The sequence below is a fragment of the Rhynchophorus ferrugineus genome, unplaced genomic scaffold (assembly GCF_030347505.1).
Source record: "Rhynchophorus ferrugineus isolate W39M unplaced genomic scaffold, kcgeb_rfMv2 rfM2, whole genome shotgun sequence".
NCBI lineage: Eukaryota > Metazoa > Arthropoda > Insecta > Coleoptera > Curculionidae > Rhynchophorus > Rhynchophorus ferrugineus.
In genome coordinates this window covers 79,296,126-79,316,759 of record NW_027472581.1, presented here as the reverse complement: position 1 = coordinate 79,316,759, position 20,634 = coordinate 79,296,126, and the positions used below count along the sequence as shown (strand labels likewise).

Below are 20,634 nucleotides of genomic sequence, written 5' to 3'. Positions count from 1 at the left end.
TGATCAGTTGGTAGTAGTTAAACTAATATTGTAAATAGATAAATAGGTTTAGGTAGGCATTAGCTAAATTAGGTTATATAGTAGAGTATATAAAGTATGTCTAACAAAAAAAATTAATCGATATCTAATATTAAATAAGGATCTCACAAAAGCATATTGTTTTTGTATTGTTTGGGATCGGCACCGACTTCAAACTGATCAGTTGGTAGTAGTTAAACTAATATTGTAAATAGATAAATAGGTTTAGGTAGGCATTAGCTAAATTGGGTTATATAGTAGAGTATATAAAATAATTCTAACAAAAAAAATTAATCGATTTCTAATAATAAATAAGGATCTTACAAAAGTATATTATTTTTGTATTGTTTGGGATCGGCACCGACTTCAAACTGATCAGTTGGTAGTAGTAAAACTAATATTGTATATAGATAAATAGGTTTAGGTAGGCATTAGCTAAATTGGGTTATATAGTAGAGTATATAAAATATTTCTAACAAAAAAAATTAATCGATTTCTAATAACAAATAAGGATCTCACAAAATTATATTATTTTTGTATTGTTTGGGATCGGGACCGACTTCAAACTGATCAGTTGGTAGTAGTTAAAACAATATTATAAATAGATAAATAGGTTTAGATAGGCATTAGCTAAATTGGGTTATATAGTAGAGTATATAAAATATTTCTAACAAAAAAAATTAATCGATTTCTAATAATAAATAAGGATCTCACAAAAGTATATTATTTTTGTATTGTTTGGGATCGGCACCGACTTCAAACTGATCAGTTGGTAGTAGTAAAACTAATATTGTATATAGATAAATAGGTTTAGGTAGGCATTAGCTAAATTGGGTTATATAGTAGAGTATATAAAGTATTTCTAACAAAAAAAATTAATCGATTTCTAATAATAAATAAGGATCCCACAAAAGTATATTATTTTTTTATTGTTTGGGATCGGGACCGACTTCAAACTGATCAGTTGGTAGTAGTTAAACTAATATTGTAAATAGATAAATAGGTTTAGGTAGGCATTAGCTAAATTAGGTTATATAGTAGAGTATATAAAGTATTTCTAACAAAAAAAATTAATCGATTTCTAATAATAAATAAGGATCTCACAAAAGTATATTATTTTTGTATTGTTTGGGATCGGGACCTACTTCAAACTAATCAGTTGGTAGTAGTTAAAACAATATTATAAATAGATAAATAGGTTTAGATAGGCATTAGCTAAATTGGGTTATATAGTAGAGTATATAAAATATTTCTAACAAAAAAATTAATCGATTTCTAATAATAAATAAGGATCTCACAAAAGTATATTATTTTTGTATTGTTTGGGATCGGCACCGACTTCAGACTGATCAGTTGGTAGTAGTAAAACTAATATTGTATATAGATAAATAGGTTTAGGTAGGCATTAGCTAAATTAGGTTATATAGTAGAGTATATAAAGTATTTCTAACAAAAAAAATTAATCGATTTCTAATAATAAATAAGGATCTCACAAAAGTATATTATTTTTGTATTGTTTGGGATCGGCACCGACTTCAAACTGATCAGTTGGTAGTAGTAAAACTAATATTGTATATAGATAAATAGGTTTAGGTAGGCATTAGCTAAATTAGGTTATATAGTAGAGTATATAAAGTATTTCTAACAAAAAAAATTAATCGATTTCTAATAATAAATAAGGATCTCACAAAAGTATATTATTTTTGTATTGTTTGGGATCGGCACCGACTTCAAACTGATCAGTTGGTAGTAGTTAAACTAATATTGTAAATAGATAAATAGGTTTAGGTAGGCATTAGCTAAATTAGGTTATATAGTAGAGTATATAAAGTATTTCTAACAAAAAAAATTAATCGACTTCTAATAACAAATAAGGATCTCACAAAAGTATATTGTTTTTGTATTGTTTGGGATCGGCACCGACTTCAACCTGATCAGTTGGTAGTAGTTAAACTAATATTGTAAATAGATAAATAGGTTTAGGTAGGCATTAGCTAAATTGGGTTATATAGTGGAGTATATAAAATATTTCTAACAAAAAAATTAATCGATTTCTAATAACAAATAAGGATCTCACAAAAGTATATTATTTTTGTATTGTTTGGGATCGGCACCGACTTCAAACTGATCAGTTGGTAGTAGTTAAAACAATATTATAAATAGATCAATAGGTTTAGGTAGGCATTAGCTAATTTGGGTTATATAATAGAGTATATAAAATATTTCTAACAAAAAAATTAATCGATTTCTAATAATAAATAAGGATCTCACAAAAGTATATTATTTTTGTATTGTTTGGGATCGGCACCGACTTCAAACTGATTAGTTGGTAGTAGTTAAACTAATATTGTAAATAGATAAATAGGTTTAGGTAGGTATTATGCTAAATTGTGTGAATATAGTAGAATATAAAGTATATGTGGTAGGTAGGTTAAATACGTTTTTTTGTTTATTTGAATTTAGTTAGTATAACAAAAGTTAGATTATTATTTATCTTTTAGTGAGATTTGCTTTTTGAAGTTCAATTTTTTGTTAAAAATATTTTATTTTTACAATTATACAGTAAGTACTACAATAGAGCGCGAAATGAAAAATACAGCTTGTATGAGGAAAAATAGCAATAAAGAAATGATTAGAAATAAGGACCGCTTCAGAACCCGGGGTCCGCTACATAGTCTAGGTGATGGATGGTAAGTTATGATTTGTTATGATATATATAAAGCCTTATGTATATTTGTCACTATTTCTTTTACATTATTTCCAAACAAAATATTGAAATTTTGAATATTTGTTCACAGATCGTTACGTAGGCAGTCGACCAATCAAATTTGGTTATTTTAACCAAGATATACCAAGCAAACTATATTCGCATAAGGTATTTACTGCTTTATCTGGAACATATCACACAATTACTTAATAATAACAAAAATAAATACAATAAACTGACAAAGCAACATTTATTGGAGGAAATATTTGATACTTATTTAATATACAATTATAATAATATATTGTTATGATAAATACAACAGTTAACTACAATTAAGTATTATCTTTGGTATCGACAAAATAATTTAATTTTTGTTTGAATTTTAGATTATCGTAAAGGCTCACGAGAGAATGAAACCGTCTGAAATATTTAACACTAATAATGTCGTAATCACAATTTTTCCCAATACTATTAGTTAAGTGTTTAATGATCATAATTGAAATGAATGAATCATTGTTTCTTGAACTTCTTCAAGATTGGATAGATGTTGTCGAACGCCTCATTTATCTCATGTCGCCTTTTAGCACCAGTTAACACCACTTTACCCGAGAAGAATACCAATAATACGATCCGAGGTTTCACCATACGGTAAATTAGTCCAGGGAATAGTTCCGGCTCGTAGGAACTGAAAGAGCCGTGCTTTAAGGCCAGACCTTCCAATCTGATCTGAAAATTGACATCGCTACTTCCTACCATATTCTGTAACAGAAACACATTGTAAAGTTTTATTTTCAATAATAAGTTTTAGTTAGAAAGAAAATTTTATTATTTCTTTAAAATTCTCTATCAAGAAAAGCCTTTGATGTTATTATTGTCTACAATATTCACCTGTATTTTAAAATCCAAGAATTTGGCGGGAAATCCGAGTTTCTGTATTATACGGGCAAATTTTCTCCCCGAGAGCCTTGCGTCTTCTTCGCTCTTTGCACCTGTGCATACCATCTTCCCTGAGCTAAATATTAGGGCTGTAGTTCTTGGTTCCTTTATTCGCATTATCACAGCAGGGAACCGTTGTGGATTGTATTCCGCGTTTCTGGCATGTAATGCTATTTTCTTCAGGTCGAGTTTGCAGTCCAAGTTTACAGTTGATACGATGTTCCTAGAAAAAAGAAAATTAGAAATGTTACCTATGAACTTTATGAGGTAATTTGCACATACTGTAATTGAGGTTCAATTCCAGGGTCTGAATGAGGTGTCATGGGGGTCATAGGGGATGATATTGTAGGGACCTCTATAGTAGGTGTAGTACCACCGGCTTCTGATCCTCCTAAGTTTACCATTGGTGATATTATAGTATGTTGCTGTAATAATAAAAATTTATACATATGTATAATTTAATAAGATTGCTTTTGTATCTTGTAATAATAATCATAATATATGAACGATTTAACAAAATACAGAAGCCCATTTTCATAACGTAGCTATATATTTAGTTTACTCACTGGTGTCTGTGGCGTCATTACACTATGTATTTTCGAAACAGGTAAGGCAAAGTCTGTGACATATTTTGTGTAAGGCAATGACATACTATTGTCCATTCCTAAACCTAAAGTCGGTGTTAGACCTCCTCTTGGTGCTGGTGATGTTATTTGACTAGAAACAGGCTGTATCTGCGACTGCTGTTGCAAAGCACTTGGTAAAATTTGCTGATCTTCTTCTGGTTGATATAAAGGCGTACCTAAAAAGTATTGTAAATGATAGTTTAATTCAATAATACTTATTATTTGATCTAGATTATAATATTTTTAATTTTAAATAATACTTACCAAGACTAGGCATTCTAAAGCAAGGGCTAAGAAACAACTCATCCATTATGATATATGAATTTATATTATTTAATTCTAAAAATCTTTACACACACTAAATTCACTTAAAAATATAAGGTTATATATTTATCTTCATCAGGCAGATTCTAGAAAATGAATGATTATAATTCGTTCATTCGGGGCAATATATATAGGTATAGGTTCCTCCTACCCCCTCCTCCTCCTGCTCCTCCACCTACACCCTCCGATTTCTATGTCCAATAGTAAGCTTTAGGCCTAGTTAGGGATATCGGTAAAATATTTATAATAATTAAAAAATTTTAATAAATAATAAAAAAAATTTTTTATAGAAATATAAAAATATACTTTACCGATATTTAAAAAAAATTAAAGTATTTCTTGAATATTATAAAAAAAATTTGTTTATATTTAGTAAACTTTTAAAATTGGTGTTGAATTTTAAAATTTACTTGAGAATACATTAAAAATCATAGTGATCCAGAGATTCGTGTACTTTCGCCACTAATTATATATTGTCGGCGCTCTATACTCCGGGCAAGCTGAAATACTATACCGTTAGGCTATTTACTCTATGGACGTAATTTATTTTAAAATAACAATTATTAAAAATATTTATAAAATAAAAATTTATAAATAAAAATAATTATAGAGTAGGTACATTTTTTACTATTTGGTACAATATATAGTTCTTGCCTTTAGATTTGGTAACTCAGCAAAGTACTATTCAAAGAAAATGGCGATAAACGGTACTGCTTTGATTTAATGTTGGATTTTTATTTATTTAACTATTAAAGCGTTTGATATGGCATTTTACAAAGTTCCTTTTTTTCAAAAAAAATCAATTTTTCAGAAAACAATGAATTCAGCAGTAATTCATTTATTATGTAAGACCACGAAGATTTTAAAAATATTCGTTTACCTTTACTTAGTCTTCCCATTGTAATACTTAATAAAGTATTAACTGCATAATTTATTGAGTAAATATCTAACTCTAAAAAGAGAAGAATATTTTTTTATAAAATAAGTAAAGAACAGGCGAGTTCAGGTAAGCAAAAGGGTATTCCTTATTTAATTTATAAATTCAGTTCAATTTTTTTGCATTTCTTTAAAGTCAGCAATAATTAATTTATTGGGTAAGACGACAAAAATTTTAAGTATATTAAACAGTGACGGAGCGGGTTGCTTTACTCTTACTTTTTGTTGCGTAGCAAAAATTGTATGGGAATAAATATAGTAGAGTATATAAAGTATTTCTAACAAAAAATTTTTAACCGACCTCAAAAATAAATAAAGATCTCACAAAAGTTAAAAAATAATCAAATTTAGATATTAAACACAAAAAAGCTTTTAAGATGAATCATGTTCATAACATTTGTTGTAGTAACTAAAGAAAAATAAACAGAAAATTTATTTAACCTATCTACTACATGTATTTTATGTTCTAATAAATACACACTTCTTAGCTTATTACCTACCTGAACCGATTTATCTATTTACAATATTATTTTAACTAACTTAATAATCACTGTGAAGTCGGTGCCAAGCAACAAATTATTTTTGATCTTTTCGTAATATATTTTAGTGTATATGTCACAAGAGTATATTATTTTTTATTGTTTGGGATCGGGACCGACTTCAAACTGATCAGTTGGTAGTAGTTAAAACAATATTATAAATAGATAAATAGGTTTAGATAGGCATTAGCTAAATTGGGTTATATAGTAGAGTATATAAAATATTTCTAACAAAAAAAATTAATCGATTTCTAATAATAAATAAGGATCTCACAAAATTATATTATTTTTGTATTGTTTGGGATCGGCACCGACTTCAAACTGATCAGTTGGTAGTAGTTAAACTAATATTGGTAAATAGATAAATAGGTTTAGGTAGGCATTAGCTAAATTAGGTTATATAGTAGAGTATATAAAGTATTTCTAACAAAAAAAATTAATCGATTTCTAATCATAAATAAGGATCTCACAAAATTATATTATTTTTGTATTGTTTGGGATCGGCACCGACTTCAAACTGATCAGTTGGTAGTAGTTAAACTAATATTGTAAATAGATAAATAGGTTTAGGTAGGCATTAGCTAAATTGGGTTATATAGTAGAGTATATAAAATATTTCTAACAAAAAAAATTAATCGATTTCTAATAATAAATAAGGATCTCACAAAAGTATATTATTTTTGTATTGTTTGGGATCGGCACCGACTTCAAACTGATCAGTTGGTAGTAGTAAAACTAATATTGTATATAGATAAATAGGTTTAGGTAGGCATTAGCTAAATTGGGTTATATATTATAGTATATAAAATATTTCTAACAAAAAAAATTAATCGATTTCTAATAATAAATAAGGATCTCACAAAAGTATATTATTTTTGTATTGTTTGGGATCGGCACCGACTTCAAACTGATCAGTTGGTAGTAGTAAAACTAATATTGTAAATAGATAAATAGGTTTAGGTAGGCATTAGCTAAATTGGGTTATATAGTAGAGTATATAAAATATTTCTAACAAAAAAAATTAATCGATTTCTAATAATAAATAAGGATCTCACAAAAGTATATTATTTTTGTATTGTTTGGGATCGGCACCGACTTCAAACTGATCAGTTGGTAGTAGTTAAACTAATATTGTAAATAGATAAATAGATTTAGGTAGGCATTAACTAAATTGGGTTATATAGTAGAGTATATAAAATATTTCTAACAAAAAAAAATTAATCGATTTCTAATAATAAATAAGGATCTCACAAAAGTATATTATTTTTGTATTGTTTGGATCGGCACCGACTTCAAACTGATCAGTTGGTAGTAGTTAAACTAATATTGTAAATAGATAAATAGGTTTAGGTAGGCATTAGCTAAATTAGGTTATATAGTAGAGTATATAAAATATTTCTAACAAAAAAAATTAATCGATTTCTAATAACAAATAAGGATCTCACAAAAGTATATTATTTTTGTATTGTTTGGATCGGCACCGACTTCAAACTAATCAGTTGGTAGTAGTTAAACTAATATTGTAAATAGATAAATAGGTTTAGGTAGGCATTAGCTAAATTAGGTTATATAGTAGAGTATATAAAATATTTCTAACAAAAAAAATTAATCGATTTCTAATAATAAATAATTATCTCACAAAAGTATATTATTTTTGTATTGTTTGGGATCGGCACCGACTTCAAACTGATCAGTTGGTAGTAGTTAAACTAATATTGTAAATAGATAAATAGGTTTAGGTAGGCATTAGCTAAATTGGGTTATATAGTAGAGTATATAAAATATTTCTAACAAAAAAAATTAATCGATTTCTAATAATAAATAAGGATCTCACAAAAGTATATTATTTTTGTTTTTTTTGGGATCGGCACCGACTTCAAACTGATCAGTTGGTAGTAGTTAAACTAATATTGTAAATAGATAAATAGGTTTAGGTAGGCATTAGCTAAATTAGGTTATATAGTAGAGTATATAAAATATTTCTAACAAAAAAAATTAATCGATTTCTAATAATAAATAAGGATCTCACAAAAGTATATTATTTTTGTTTTTTTTGGGATCGGCACCGACTTCAAACTGATCAGTTGGTAGTAGTTAAACTAATATTGTAAATAGATAAATAGGTTTAGGTAGGCATTAGCTAAATTGGGTTATATAGTAGACTATATAAAATATTTCTAACAAAAAAAATTAATCGATTTCTAATAATAAATAATTATCTCACAAAAGTATATTATTTTTGTATTGTTTGGGATCGGCACCGACTTCAAACTGATCAGTTGGTAGTAGTTAAACTAATATTGTAAATAGATAAATAGGTTTAGGTAGGCATTAGCTAAATTGGGTTATATAGTAGAGTATATAAAATATTTCTAACAAAAAAAATTAATCGATTTCTAATAATAAATAAGGATCTCACAAAAGTATATTATTTTTGTTTTTTTTGGGATCGGCACCGACTTCAAACTGATCACTTGATAGTGGTTAAACTAATATTGTAAATAGATAAATAGGTTTAGGTAGGCATTAGCTAAATTGGGTTATATAGTAGACTATATAAAATATTTCTAACAAAAAAAATTAATCGATTTCTAATAATAAATAATTATCTCACAAAAGTATATTATTTTTGTATTGTTTGGGATCGGCACCGACTTCAAACTGATCAGTTGGTAGTAGTTAAACTAATATTGTAAATAGATAAATAGGTTTAGGTAGGCATTAGCTAAATTGGGTTATATAGTAGAGTATATAAAATATTTCTAACAAAAAAAATTAATCGATTTCTAATAATAAATAAGGATCTCACAAAAGTATATTATTTTTGTTTTTTTTGGGATCGGCACCGACTTCAAACTGATCAGTTGGTAGTAGTTAAACTAATATTGTAAATAGATAAATAGGTTTAGGTAGGCATTAGCTAAATTAGGTTATATAGTAGAGTATATAAAATATTTCTAACAAAAAAAAATTAATCGATTTCTAATAATAAATAAGGATCTCACAAAAGTATATTATTTTTGTATTGTTTGGGATCGGCACCGACTTCAAACTGATCGGTTGGTAGTAGTTAAACTAATATTGTAAATAGATAAATAGGTTTAGGTAGGCATTAGCTAAATTGGGTTATATAGTAGAGTATATAAAATATTTCTAACAAAAAAAATTAATCGATTTCTAATAATAAATAAGGATCTCACAAAAGTATATTATTTTTGTATTGTTTGGGATCGGCACCGACTTCAAACTGATCAGTTGGTAGTAGTTAAACTAATATTGTAAATAGATAAATAGGTTTAGGTAGGCATTAACTAAATTGGGTTATATAGTAGAGTATATAAAATATTTCTAACAAAAAAAAAATTAATCGATTTCTAATAATAAATAAGGATCTCACAAAAGTATATTATTTTTGTATTGTTTGGATCGGCACCGACTTCAAACTGATCAGTTGGTAGTAGTTAAACTAATATTGTAAATAGATAAATAGGTTTAGGTAGGCATTAGCTAAATTAGGTTATATAGTAGAGTATATAAAATATTTCTAACAAAAAAAATTAATCGATTTCTAATAACAAATAAGGATCTCACCAAAGTATATTATTTTTGTATTGTTTGGGATCGGCACCGACTTCAAACTGATCAGTTGGTAGTAGTTAAACTAATATTGTAAATAGATAAATAGGTTTAGGTAGGCATTAGCTAAATTGGGTTATATAGTAGAGTATATAAAATATTTCTAACAAAAAAAATTAATCGATTTCTAATAATAAATAAGGATCTCACAAAAGTATATTATTTTTGTATTGTTTGGGATCGGGACCGACTTTAAACTGATCAGTAGGTAGTAGTTAAAACAATATTATAAATAGATAAATAGGTTTAGATAGGCATTAGCTAAATTAGGTTATATAGTAGAGTATATAAAGTATTTCTATCAAAAAAAATTAATCGATTTCTAATAATAAATAAGGATCTCACAAAAGTATATTATTTTTGTATTGTTTGGGATCGGCACCGACTTCAAACTGATCAGTTGGTAGTAGTAAAACTAATATTGTATATAGATAAATAGGTTTAGGTAGGCATTAGCTAAATTGGGTTATATAATAGAGTATATAAAATATTTCTAACAAAAAAAATTAATCGATTTCTAATAACAAATAAGGATCTCACAAAAGTATATTATTTTTGTATTGTTTGGGATCGGGACCGACTTCAAACTGATCAGTTGGTAGTAGTTAAAACAATATTATAAATAGATCAATAGGTTTAGGTATTCATTAGCTAAATTGGGTTATATAGTAGAGTATATAAAATATTTCTAACAAAAAAAATTAATCGATTTCTAATAATAAATAATTATCTCACAAAAGTATATTATTTTTGTATTGTTTGGGATCGGCACCGACTTCAAACTGATCAGTTGGTAGTAGTTAAACTAATATTGTAAATAGATAAATAGGTTTAGGTAGGCATTAACTAAATTCGGTTATATAGTAGAGTATATAAAATATTTCTAACAAAAAAAATTAATCGATTTCTAATAACAAATAAGGATCTCACAAAAGTATATTATTTTTGTGTTGTTTGGGATCGGTACCGACTTCAAACTGATCAGTTGGTAGTAGTTAAAACAATATTATAAATAGATCAATAGGTTTAGGTAGGCATTAGCTAAATTGGGTTATATAGTAGAGTATATAAAGTATTTCTAACAAAAAAAATTAATCGATTTCTAATAATAAATAAGGATCTCACAAAAGTATATTATTTTTGTATTGTTTGGGATCGGCACCGACTTCAAACTGATCAGATGGTAGTAGTAAAACTAATATTGTAAATAGATAAATAGGTTTAGGTAGGCATTAACTAAATTGGGTTATATAGTAGAGTATATAAAATATTTCTAACAAAAAAATTAATCGATTTCTAATAATAAATAATTATCTCACAAAAGTATATTATTTTTTATTGTTTGGGATCGGCACCGACTTCAAACTGATCAGTTGGTAGTAGTTAAAACAATATTATTAATAGATAAATAGGTTTAGGTAGGCATTAGCTAAATTAGGTTATATAGTAGAGTATATAAAGTATTTCTAACAAAAAAAATTAATCGATTTCTAATAAAAAATAAGGGTCTCACAAAAGTATATTATTTTTGTATTGTTTGGGATCGGCACCGACTTCAAACTGATCAGTTGGTAGTAGTTAAACTAATATTGTAAATAGATAAATAGGTTTAGGTAGGCATTAACTAAATTAGGTTATATAGTAGAGTATATAAAGTATTTCTAACAAAAAAAATTAATCGATTTCTAATAACAAATAAGGATCTCACAAAAGTATATTATTTTTGTATTGTTTGGGATCGGGACCTACTTCAAACTAATCAGTTGGTAGTAGTTAAAACAATATTATAAATAGATAAATAGGTTTAGATAGGCATTAGCTAAATTGGGTTATATAGTAGAGTATATAAAATATTTCTAACAAAAAAATTAATCGATTTCTAATAATAAATAAGGATCTCACAAAAGTATATTATTTTTGTATTGTTTGGGATCGGCACCGACTTCAAACTGATCAGTTGGTAGTAGTAAAACTAATATTGTATATAGATAAATAGGTTTAGGTAGGCATTAGCTAAATTAGGTTATATAGTAGAGTATATAAAGTATTTCTAACAAAAAAAATTAATCGATATCTAATAATAAATAAGGATCTCACAAAAGTATATTATTTTTGTATTGTTTGGGATCGGGACCGACTTCAAACTGATCAGTTGGTAGTAGTTAAACTAATATTGTAAATAGATAAATAGGTTTAGGTAGGCATTAGCTAAATTAGGTTATATAGTAGAGTATATAAAGTATTTCTAACAAAAAAAATTAATTGATTTCTAATAATAAATAAGGATCTCACAAAAGTATATTGTTTTTGTATTGTTTGGGATCGGCACCGACTTCAAACTGATCAGTTGGTAGTAGTTAAACTAATATTGTAAATAGATAAATAGGTTTAGGTAGGCATTAGCTAAATTGGGTTATATAGTAGAGTATATAAAATATTTCTAACAAAAAAATTAATCGATTTCTAATAATAAATAAGGGTCTCACAAAAGTATAGTATTTTTGTATTGTTTGGGATCGGCACCGACTTCAAACTGATCAGTTGGTAGTAGTAAAACTAATATTGTAAATAGATAAATAGGTTTAGGTAGGCATTAGCTAAATTAGGTTATATAGTAGAGTATATAAAGTATTTCTAACAAAAAAAAATTAATCGATTTCTAATAATATATAAGGATCTCACAAAAGTATATTATTTTTGTATTGTTTGGGATCGGGACCGACTTCAAACTGATCAGTTGGTAGTAGTTAAACTAATATTGTAAATAGATAAATAGGTTTAGGTAGGCATTAGCTAAATTAGGTTATATAGTAGAGTATATAAAGTATTTCTAACAAAAAAAATTAATCGATTTCTAATAATAAATAAGGATCTCACAAAAGTATATTGTTTTTGTATTGTTTGGGATCGGCACCGACTTCAAACTGATCAGTTGGTAGTAGTTAAACTAATATTGTAAATAGATAAATAGGTTTAGGTAGGCATTAGCTAAATTGGGTTATATAGTAGAGTATATAAAATATTTCTAACAAAAAAAATTAATCGATTTCTAATAATAAATAAGGGTCTCACAAAAGTATATTATTTTTGTATTGTTTGGGATCGGCACCGACTTCAAACTGATCAGTTGGTAGTAGTAAAACTAATATTGTATATAGATAAATAGGTTTAGGTAGGCATTAGCTAAATTGGGTTATATAGTAGAGTATATAAAATATTTCTAACAAAAAAAATTAATCGATTTCTAATAACAAATAAGGATCTCACAAAAGTATATTATTTTTGTATTGTTTGGGATCGGGACCGACTTCAAACTGATCGGTTGGTAGTAGTTAAAACAATATTATAAATAGATCAATAGGTTTAGGTAGGCATTAACTAAATTGGGTTATATAGTAGAGTATATAAAATATTTCTAACAAAAAAAATTAATCGATTTCTAATAATAAATAATTATCTCACAAAAGTATATTATTTTTGTATTGTTTGGGATCGGCACCGACTTCAAACTGATCAGTTGGTAGTAGTTAAACTAATATTGTAAATAGATAAATAGGTTTAGGTAGGCATTAGCTAAATTGGGTTATATAGTAGAGTATATAAAATATTTCTAACAAAAAAAATTAATCGATTTCTAATAATAAATAAGGATCTCACAAAAGTATATTATTTTTGTATTGTTTGGGATCGGCACCGACTTCAAACTGATCAGTTGGTAGTAGTTAAACTAATATTGTATATAGATAAATAGGTTTAGGTAGGCATTAGCTAAATTCGGTTATATAGTAGAGTATATAAAATATTTCTAACAAAAAAAATTAATCGATTTCTAATAATAAATAAGGATCTCACAGAAGTATATTATTTTTGTATTGTTTGCGATCGGCACCGACTTCAAACTGATTAGTTGGTAGTAGTTAAACTAATATTGTAAATAGATAAATAGGTTTAGGTAGGTATTATGCTAAATTGTGTGAATATAGTAGAATATAAAGTATATGTGGTAGGTAGGTTAAATACGTTTTTTTGTTTATTTGAATTTAGTTAGTATAACAAAAGTTAGATTATTATTTATCTTTTAGTGAGATTTGCTTTTTGAAGTTCAATTTTTTGTTAAAAATATTTTATTATTACAATTATACAGTAAGTATTACAATAGAGCGCGAAATGAAAAATGCAGCTTGTATGAGGAAAAATAGCTTCAGAACCCGGGGTCCGCTACATAGTCTAGGTGATGGATGGTAAGTTATGATTTCTTATGATATATATAAAGCCTTATGTATATTTGTCACTATTTCTTTTACATTATTTCCAAACAAAATATTGAAATTTTGAATATTTGTTCACAGATCGTTACGTAGGCAGTCGACCAATCAAATTTGGTTATTTTAACCAAGATATACCAAGCAAACTATATTCGCATAAGGTATTTACTGCTTTATTTGGAACATATCACACAATTACTTAATAATAACAAAAATAAATACAATAAACTGACAAATCAACATTTATTGGATGGAAATATTTGATACTTATTTAATATACAATTATAATAATATATTGTTATGATAAATACAACAGTTAACTACAATAATGTATTATCTTTGGTATCGACAAAATAATTTAATTTTTGTTTGAATTTTAGATTATCGTAAAGGCTCACGAGAGAATGAAACCGTCTGAAATATTTAACACTAATAATGTCGTAATCACAATTTTTCCCAATACTATTAGTTAAGTGTTTAATGATCATAATTAAAATGAATGAATCATTGTTTCTTGAACTTCTTCAAGATTGGATAGATGTTGTCGAACGCCTCATTTATCTCATGTCGCCTTTTAGCACCAGTTAACACCACTTTACCCGAGAGGAATACCAATAATACGATCCGAGGTTTCACCATACGGTAAATTAGTCCAGGGAATAGTTCCGGCTCGTAGGAACTGAAAGAGCCGTGCTTTAAGGCCAGACCTTCCAATCTGATCTGAAAATTGACATCGCTACTTCCTACCATATTCTGTAACAGAAACACATTGTAAAGTTTTATTTTCAATAATAAGTTTTAGTTAGAAAGAAAATTTTATTATTTCTTTAAAATTCTCTATCAAGAAAAGCCTTTGATGTTATTATTGTCTACAATATTCACCTGTATTTTAAAATCCAAGAATTTGGCGGGAAATCCGAGTTTCTGTATTATACGGGCAAATTTTCTCCCCGAGAGCCTTGCGTCTTCTTCGCTCTTTGCACCTGTGCATACCATCTTCCCTGAGCTAAATATTAGGGCTGTAGTTCTTGGTTCCTTTATTCGCATTATCACAGCAGGGAACCGTTGTGGATTGTATTCCGTGTTTCTGGCATGTAATGCTATTTTCTTCAGGTCGAGTTTGCAGTCCAAGTTTACAGTTGATACGATGTTCCTAGAAAAAAGAAAATTAGAAATGTTACCTATGAACTTTATGAGGTAATTTGCACATACTGTAATTGAGGTTCAATTCCAGGGTCTACTGAATGAGGTGTCATGGGGGTCACAGGGGATGATATTGTAGGGACCTCTATAGTAGGTGTAGTACCACCGGCTTCTGATCCTCCTAAGTTTACCATTGGTGTCATTATAGTATGTTGCTGTAATAATAAAAATTTATACATATGTATAATTTAATAAGATTGCTTTGGTATCTTGTAATAATAATCATAATATATGAACGATTTAACAAAATACAGAAGCCCATTTTCATAACGTAGCTATATATTTAGTTTACTCACTGGTGTCTGTGGCGTCATTACACTATGTATTTTCGAAATAGGTAAGGCAAAGTCTGTGACATATTTTGTGTAAGGCAATGACATACTATTGTCCATTCCTAAACCTAAAGTCGGTGTTAGACCTCCTCTTGGTGCTGGTGATGTTATTTGACTAGAAACAGGCTGTATCTGCGACTGCTGTTGCAAAGCACTTGGTAAAATTTGCTGATCTTCTTCTGGTTGATATAAAGGCGTACCTAAAAAGTATTGTAAATGATAGTTTAATTTAATAATACTTATTATTTGATCTAGATTATAATATTTTTAATTTTAAATAATACTTACCAAGACTAGGCATTCTAAAGCCAGGGCTAAGAAACAACTCATCCATTATGATATATGAATTTATATTATTTAATTCTAAAAATCTTTACACACACTAAATTCACTTAAAAATATAAGTTTATATATTTATCTTCATCAGGCAGATTCTAGAAAATGAATGATTATAATTCGTTCGTTCGGGGCAATATATATAGGTATAGGTTCCTCCTACCCCCTCCTCCTCCTCCTCCTGCTCCTCCTCCTACACCCTCCGATTTCTACGTCCAATAGTAAGCTTTAGGCCTAGTTAGGGATATCGGTAAAATATTTATAATAATTAAAAAATTTTAATAAATAATAAAAAAAAATTTTTAAAGAAATATAAAAATATACTTTACCGATATTTAAAAAAAATTAAAGTAATTCTTGAATATTATAAAGAAAATTTGTTTATATTTAGTAAACTTTTAAAATTGGTGTTGAATTTTAAAATTTACTTGAGAATACATTAAAAATCATAGTGATCCAGAGATTCGGGTACTTTCGCCACTACTTATATATTGTCGGCGCTCTATACTCCGGGCAAGCTGAAATACTATACCGTTAGGCTATTTACTCTATGGACGTAATTTATTTTAAAATAACAATTATTAAAAATATTTATAAAATAAAAATTTATAAATAAAAATAATTATAGAGTAGGTACATTTTTTACTATTTGGTACAATATATAGTTCTTGCCTTTAGATTTGGTAACTCAGCAGAGTACTATTCAAAGAAAATGGCGATAAACGGTACTGCTTTGATTTAATGTTGGATTTTTATTTATTTAACTATTAAAGCGTTTGATATGGCATTTTACAAAGTTCCTTTTTTTCAAAAAAAATCAATTTTTCAGAAAACAATGAATTCAGCAGTAATTCATTTATTATGTAAGACCACGAAGATTTTAAAAATATTCGTTCACCTTTACTTAGTCTTCCCATTGTAATACTTAATAAAGTATTAACTGCATAATTTATTGAGTAAATATCTAACTCTAAAAAGAGAAGAATATTTTTTTATAAAATAAGTAAAGAACAGGCGAGTTCAGGTAAGCACAAGGGTATTCCTTATTTAATTTATAAATTCAGTTCAATTTTTTTGCATTTCTTTAAAGTCAGCAATAATTAATTTATTGGGTAAGACGACAAAAATTTTAAGTATATTAAACAGTGACGGAGCGGGTTGCTTTACTCTTACTTTTTGTTGCGTAGCAAAAATTGTATGGGAATAAATATAGTAGAGTATATAAAGTATTTCTAACAAAAAAAATTAATCGATTTCTAATAATAAATAAGGGTCTCACAAAAGTATATTATTTTTGTATTGTTTGGGATCGGGACCGACTTCAAACTGATCAGTTGGTAGTAGTAAAACTAATATTGTATATACATAAATAGGTTTAGGTAGGCATTAGCTAAATTGGGTTATATAGTAGAGTATATAAAATATTTCTAACAAAAAAAATTAATCGATTTCTAATAATAAATAAGGATCTCACAAAAGTATATTATTTTTGTATTGTTTGGGATCGGCACCGACTTCAAACTGATCAGTTGGTAGTAGTTAAACTAATATTGTAAATAGATAAATAGGTTTAGGTAGGCATTAACTAAATTGGGTTATATAGTAGAGTATATAAAATATTTCTAACAAAAAAAATTAATCGATTTCTAATAATAAATAAGGATCTCACAAAAGTATATTATTTTTGTATTGTTTGGGATCGGCACCGACTTCAAACTGATCAGTTGGTTGTAGTTAAACTAATATTGTATATAGATAAATAGGTTTAGGTAGGCATTAGCTAAATTCGGTTATATAGTAGAGTATATAAAATATTTCTAACAAAAAAAATTAATCGATTTCTAATAATAAATAAGGATCTCACAAAAGTATATTATTTTTGTATTGTTTGGGATCGGCACCGACTTCAAACTGATTAGTTGGTAGTAGTTAAACTAATATTGTAAATAGATAAATAGGTTTAGGTAGGTATTATGCTAAATTGTGTGAATATAGTAGAATATAAAGTATATGTGGTAGGTAGGTTAAATACGTTTTTTTGTTTATTTGAATTTAGTTAGTATAACAAAAGTTAGATTATTATTTATCTTTTAGTGAGATTTGCTTTTTGAAGTTCAATTTTTTGTTAAAAATATTTTATTATTACAGTTATACAGTAAGTATTACAATAGAGCGCGAAATGAAAAATGCAGCTTGTATGAGGAAAAATAGCTTCAGAACCCGGTCTACGTGATGGATGGTAAGTTATGATTTCTTATGATATATATAAAGCCTTAGGTAGGTATTATGCTAAATTGTGTGAATATAGTAGAATATAAAGTATATGTGGTAGGTAGGTTAAATACGTTTTTTTGTTTATTTGAATTTAGTTAGTATAACAAAAGTTAGATTATTATTTATCTTTTAGTGAGATTTGCTTTTTGAAGTTCAATTTTTTGTTAAAAATATTTTATTTTTACAATTATACAGTAAGTACTACAATAGAGCGCGAAATGAAAAATGCAGCTTGTATGAGGAAAAATAGCAATAAAGAAATGATTAGAAATAAGGACCGCTTCAGAACCCGGGGTCCGCTACATAGTCTAGGTGATGGATGGTAAGCTATGATTTGTTATGATATATATAAAGCCTTATGTATATTTGTCACTATTTCTTTTACATTATTTCCAAACAAAATATTGAAATTTTGAATATTTGTTCACAGATCGTTACGTAGGCAGTCGACCAATCAAATTTGGTTATTTTAACCAAGATATACCAAGCAAACTATATTCGCATAAGGTATTTACTGCTTTATTTGGAACATATCACACAATTACTTAATAATAACAAAAATAAATACAATAAACTCACAAAGCAACATTTATTGGATGGAAATATTTGATACTTATTTAATATACAATTATAATAATATATTGTTATGATAAATACAACAGTTAACTACAATTAAGTATTATCTTTGGTATCGACAAAATAATTTAATTTTTGTTTGAATTTTAGATTATCGTAAAGGCTCACTAGATAATGAAACCGTCTGAAATATTTAACACTAATAATGTCGTAATCACAATTTTTCCCAATACTATTAGTTAAGTGTTTAATGATCATAATTAAAATGAATGAATCATTGTTTCTTGAACTTCTTCAAGATTGGATAGATGTTGTCGAACGCCTCATTTATCTCATGTCGCCTTTTAGCACCAGTTAACACCACTTTACCCGAGAGGAATACCAATAATACGATCCGAGGTTTCACCATACGGTAAATTAGTCCAGGGAATAGTTCCGGCTCGTAGGAACTGAAAGGGCCGTGCTTTAAGGCCAGACCTTCCAATCTGATCTGAAAATTGACATCGCTACTTCCTACCATATTCTGTAACAGAAACACATTGTAAAGTTTTATTTTCAATAATAAGTTTTAGTTAGAAAGAAAATTTTATTATTTCTTTAAAATTCTCTATCAAGAAAAGCCTTTGATGTTATTATTGTCTACAATATTCACCTGTATTTTAAAATCCAAGAATTTGGCGGGAAATCCGAGTTTCTGTATTATACGGGCAAATTTTCTCCCCGAGAGCCTTGCGTCTTCTTCGCTCTTTGCACCTGTGCATACCATCTTCCCTGAGCTAAATATTAGGGCTGTAGTTCTTGGTTCCTTTATTCGCATTATCACAGCAGGGAACCGTTGTGGATTGTATTCCGTGTTTCTGGCATGTAATGCTATTTTCTTCAGGTCGAGTTTGCAGTCCAAGTTTACAGTTGATACGATGTTCCTAGAAAAAAGAAAATTAGAAATGTTACCTATGAACTTTATGAGGTAATTTGCACATACTGTAATTGAGGTTCAATTCCAGGGTCTACTGAATGAGGTGTCATGGGGGTCATAGGGGATGATATTGTAGGGACCTCTATAGTAGGTGTAGTACCACCGGCTTCTGATCCTCCTAAGTTTACCATTGGTGTCATTATAGTATGTTGCTGTAATAATAAAAATTTATATATATGTATAATTTAATAAGATTGCTTTGGTATCTTGTAATAATAATCATAATATATGAACGATTTAACAAAATACAGAAGCCCATTTTCATAACGTAGCTATATATTTAGTTTACTCACTGGTGTCTGTGGCGTCATTACACTATGTATTTTCGAAATAGGTAAGGCAAAGTCTGTGACATATTTTGTGTAAGGCAATGACATACTATTGTCCATTCCTAAACCTAAAGTCGGTGTTAGACCTCCTCTTGGTGCTGGTGATGTTATTTGACTAGAAACAGGCTGTATCTGCGACTGCTGTTGCAAAGCACTTGGTAAAATTTGCTGATCTTCTTCTGGTTGATATAAAGGAGTACCTAAAAAGTATTGTAAATGATAGTTTAATTTAATAATACTTATTATATGATCTAGATTATAATATTTTTAATTTTAAATAATACTTACCAAGACTAGGCATTCTAAAGCCAGGGCTAAGAAACAACTCATCCATTATGATATATGAATTTATATTATTTAATTCTAAAAATCTTTACACACACTAAATTCACTTAAAAATATAAGTTTATATATTTATCTTCATCAGGCAGATTCTAGAAAATGAATGATTATAATTCGTTCGTTCGGGGCAATATATATATAGGTATAGGTTCCTCCTACCCCCTCCTCCTCCTCCTCCTGCTCCTCCTCCTACACCCTCCGATTTCTACGTCCAATAGTAAGCTTTAGGCCTAGTTAGGGATATCGGTAAAATATTTATAATAATTAAAAAATTTTAAT

The 20,634-nt window shown here is 27.8% G+C and overlaps 3 protein-coding genes across 3 annotated transcripts; all 3 read right to left on the bottom strand.

Moving 5' to 3' along the window:
* Positions 1-3,235: 3,235 nt before the first annotated feature.
* On the bottom strand, positions 3,236-4,609 carry LOC143191870 (uncharacterized). The gene is made up of 5 exons (XM_076397310.1): positions 4,552-4,609; positions 4,228-4,463; positions 3,944-4,086; positions 3,614-3,884; positions 3,236-3,484 (listed from the first exon to the last, which is right to left on the bottom strand). The coding sequence occupies exons 1-5, from the start codon at positions 4,595-4,597 to the stop codon at positions 3,236-3,238; spliced, it is 945 nt and encodes a 314-aa protein (XP_076253425.1). The 5' UTR covers positions 4,598-4,609.
* A 9,694-nt stretch (positions 4,610-14,303) lies between these two features.
* On the bottom strand, positions 14,304-15,945 carry LOC143190599 (uncharacterized). The gene is made up of 5 exons (XM_076395003.1): positions 15,811-15,945; positions 15,487-15,722; positions 15,200-15,345; positions 14,870-15,140; positions 14,304-14,740 (listed from the first exon to the last, which is right to left on the bottom strand). The coding sequence occupies exons 1-5, from the start codon at positions 15,854-15,856 to the stop codon at positions 14,492-14,494; spliced, it is 948 nt and encodes a 315-aa protein (XP_076251118.1). The 5' UTR covers positions 15,857-15,945; the 3' UTR covers positions 14,304-14,491.
* A 3,373-nt stretch (positions 15,946-19,318) lies between these two features.
* On the bottom strand, positions 19,319-20,347 carry LOC143190864 (TATA-box-binding protein-like). The gene is made up of 4 exons (XM_076395435.1): positions 20,302-20,347; positions 19,978-20,213; positions 19,691-19,836; positions 19,319-19,631 (listed from the first exon to the last, which is right to left on the bottom strand). The coding sequence occupies exons 1-4, from the start codon at positions 20,345-20,347 to the stop codon at positions 19,319-19,321; spliced, it is 741 nt and encodes a 246-aa protein (XP_076251550.1).
* Between the last annotated feature and the right edge of the window lie 287 nt (positions 20,348-20,634).

Bases quoted from the DNA above. Each gene is read 5' to 3' on its own strand.
- LOC143191870 (XM_076397310.1), bottom strand. From the start codon at position 4,597: ATGGATGAGTTGTTTCTTAGCCCTTGCTTTAGAATGCCTAGTCTTG. The intron at 4,464-4,551 runs GTAAGTATTATT...AATACTTTTTAG, and splicing joins CTTTAGAATGCCTAGTCTTG to GTACGCCTTTATATCAACCA. The intron at 4,087-4,227 runs GTGAGTAAACTA...TTATTATTACAG, and splicing joins TAATGACGCCACAGACACCA to CAACATACTATAATATCACC.
- LOC143190864 (XM_076395435.1), bottom strand. From the start codon at position 20,347: ATGGATGAGTTGTTTCTTAGCCCTGGCTTTAGAATGCCTAGTCTTG. The intron at 20,214-20,301 runs GTAAGTATTATT...AATACTTTTTAG, and splicing joins CTTTAGAATGCCTAGTCTTG to GTACTCCTTTATATCAACCA. The intron at 19,632-19,690 runs GTATGTGCAAAT...TCTTTTTTCTAG, and splicing joins GGAATTGAACCTCAATTACA to GAACATCGTATCAACTGTAA.
- LOC143190599 (XM_076395003.1), bottom strand. From the start codon at position 15,856: ATGGATGAGTTGTTTCTTAGCCCTGGCTTTAGAATGCCTAGTCTTG. The intron at 15,723-15,810 runs GTAAGTATTATT...AATACTTTTTAG, and splicing joins CTTTAGAATGCCTAGTCTTG to GTACGCCTTTATATCAACCA. The intron at 15,141-15,199 runs GTATGTGCAAAT...TCTTTTTTCTAG, and splicing joins GGAATTGAACCTCAATTACA to GAACATCGTATCAACTGTAA.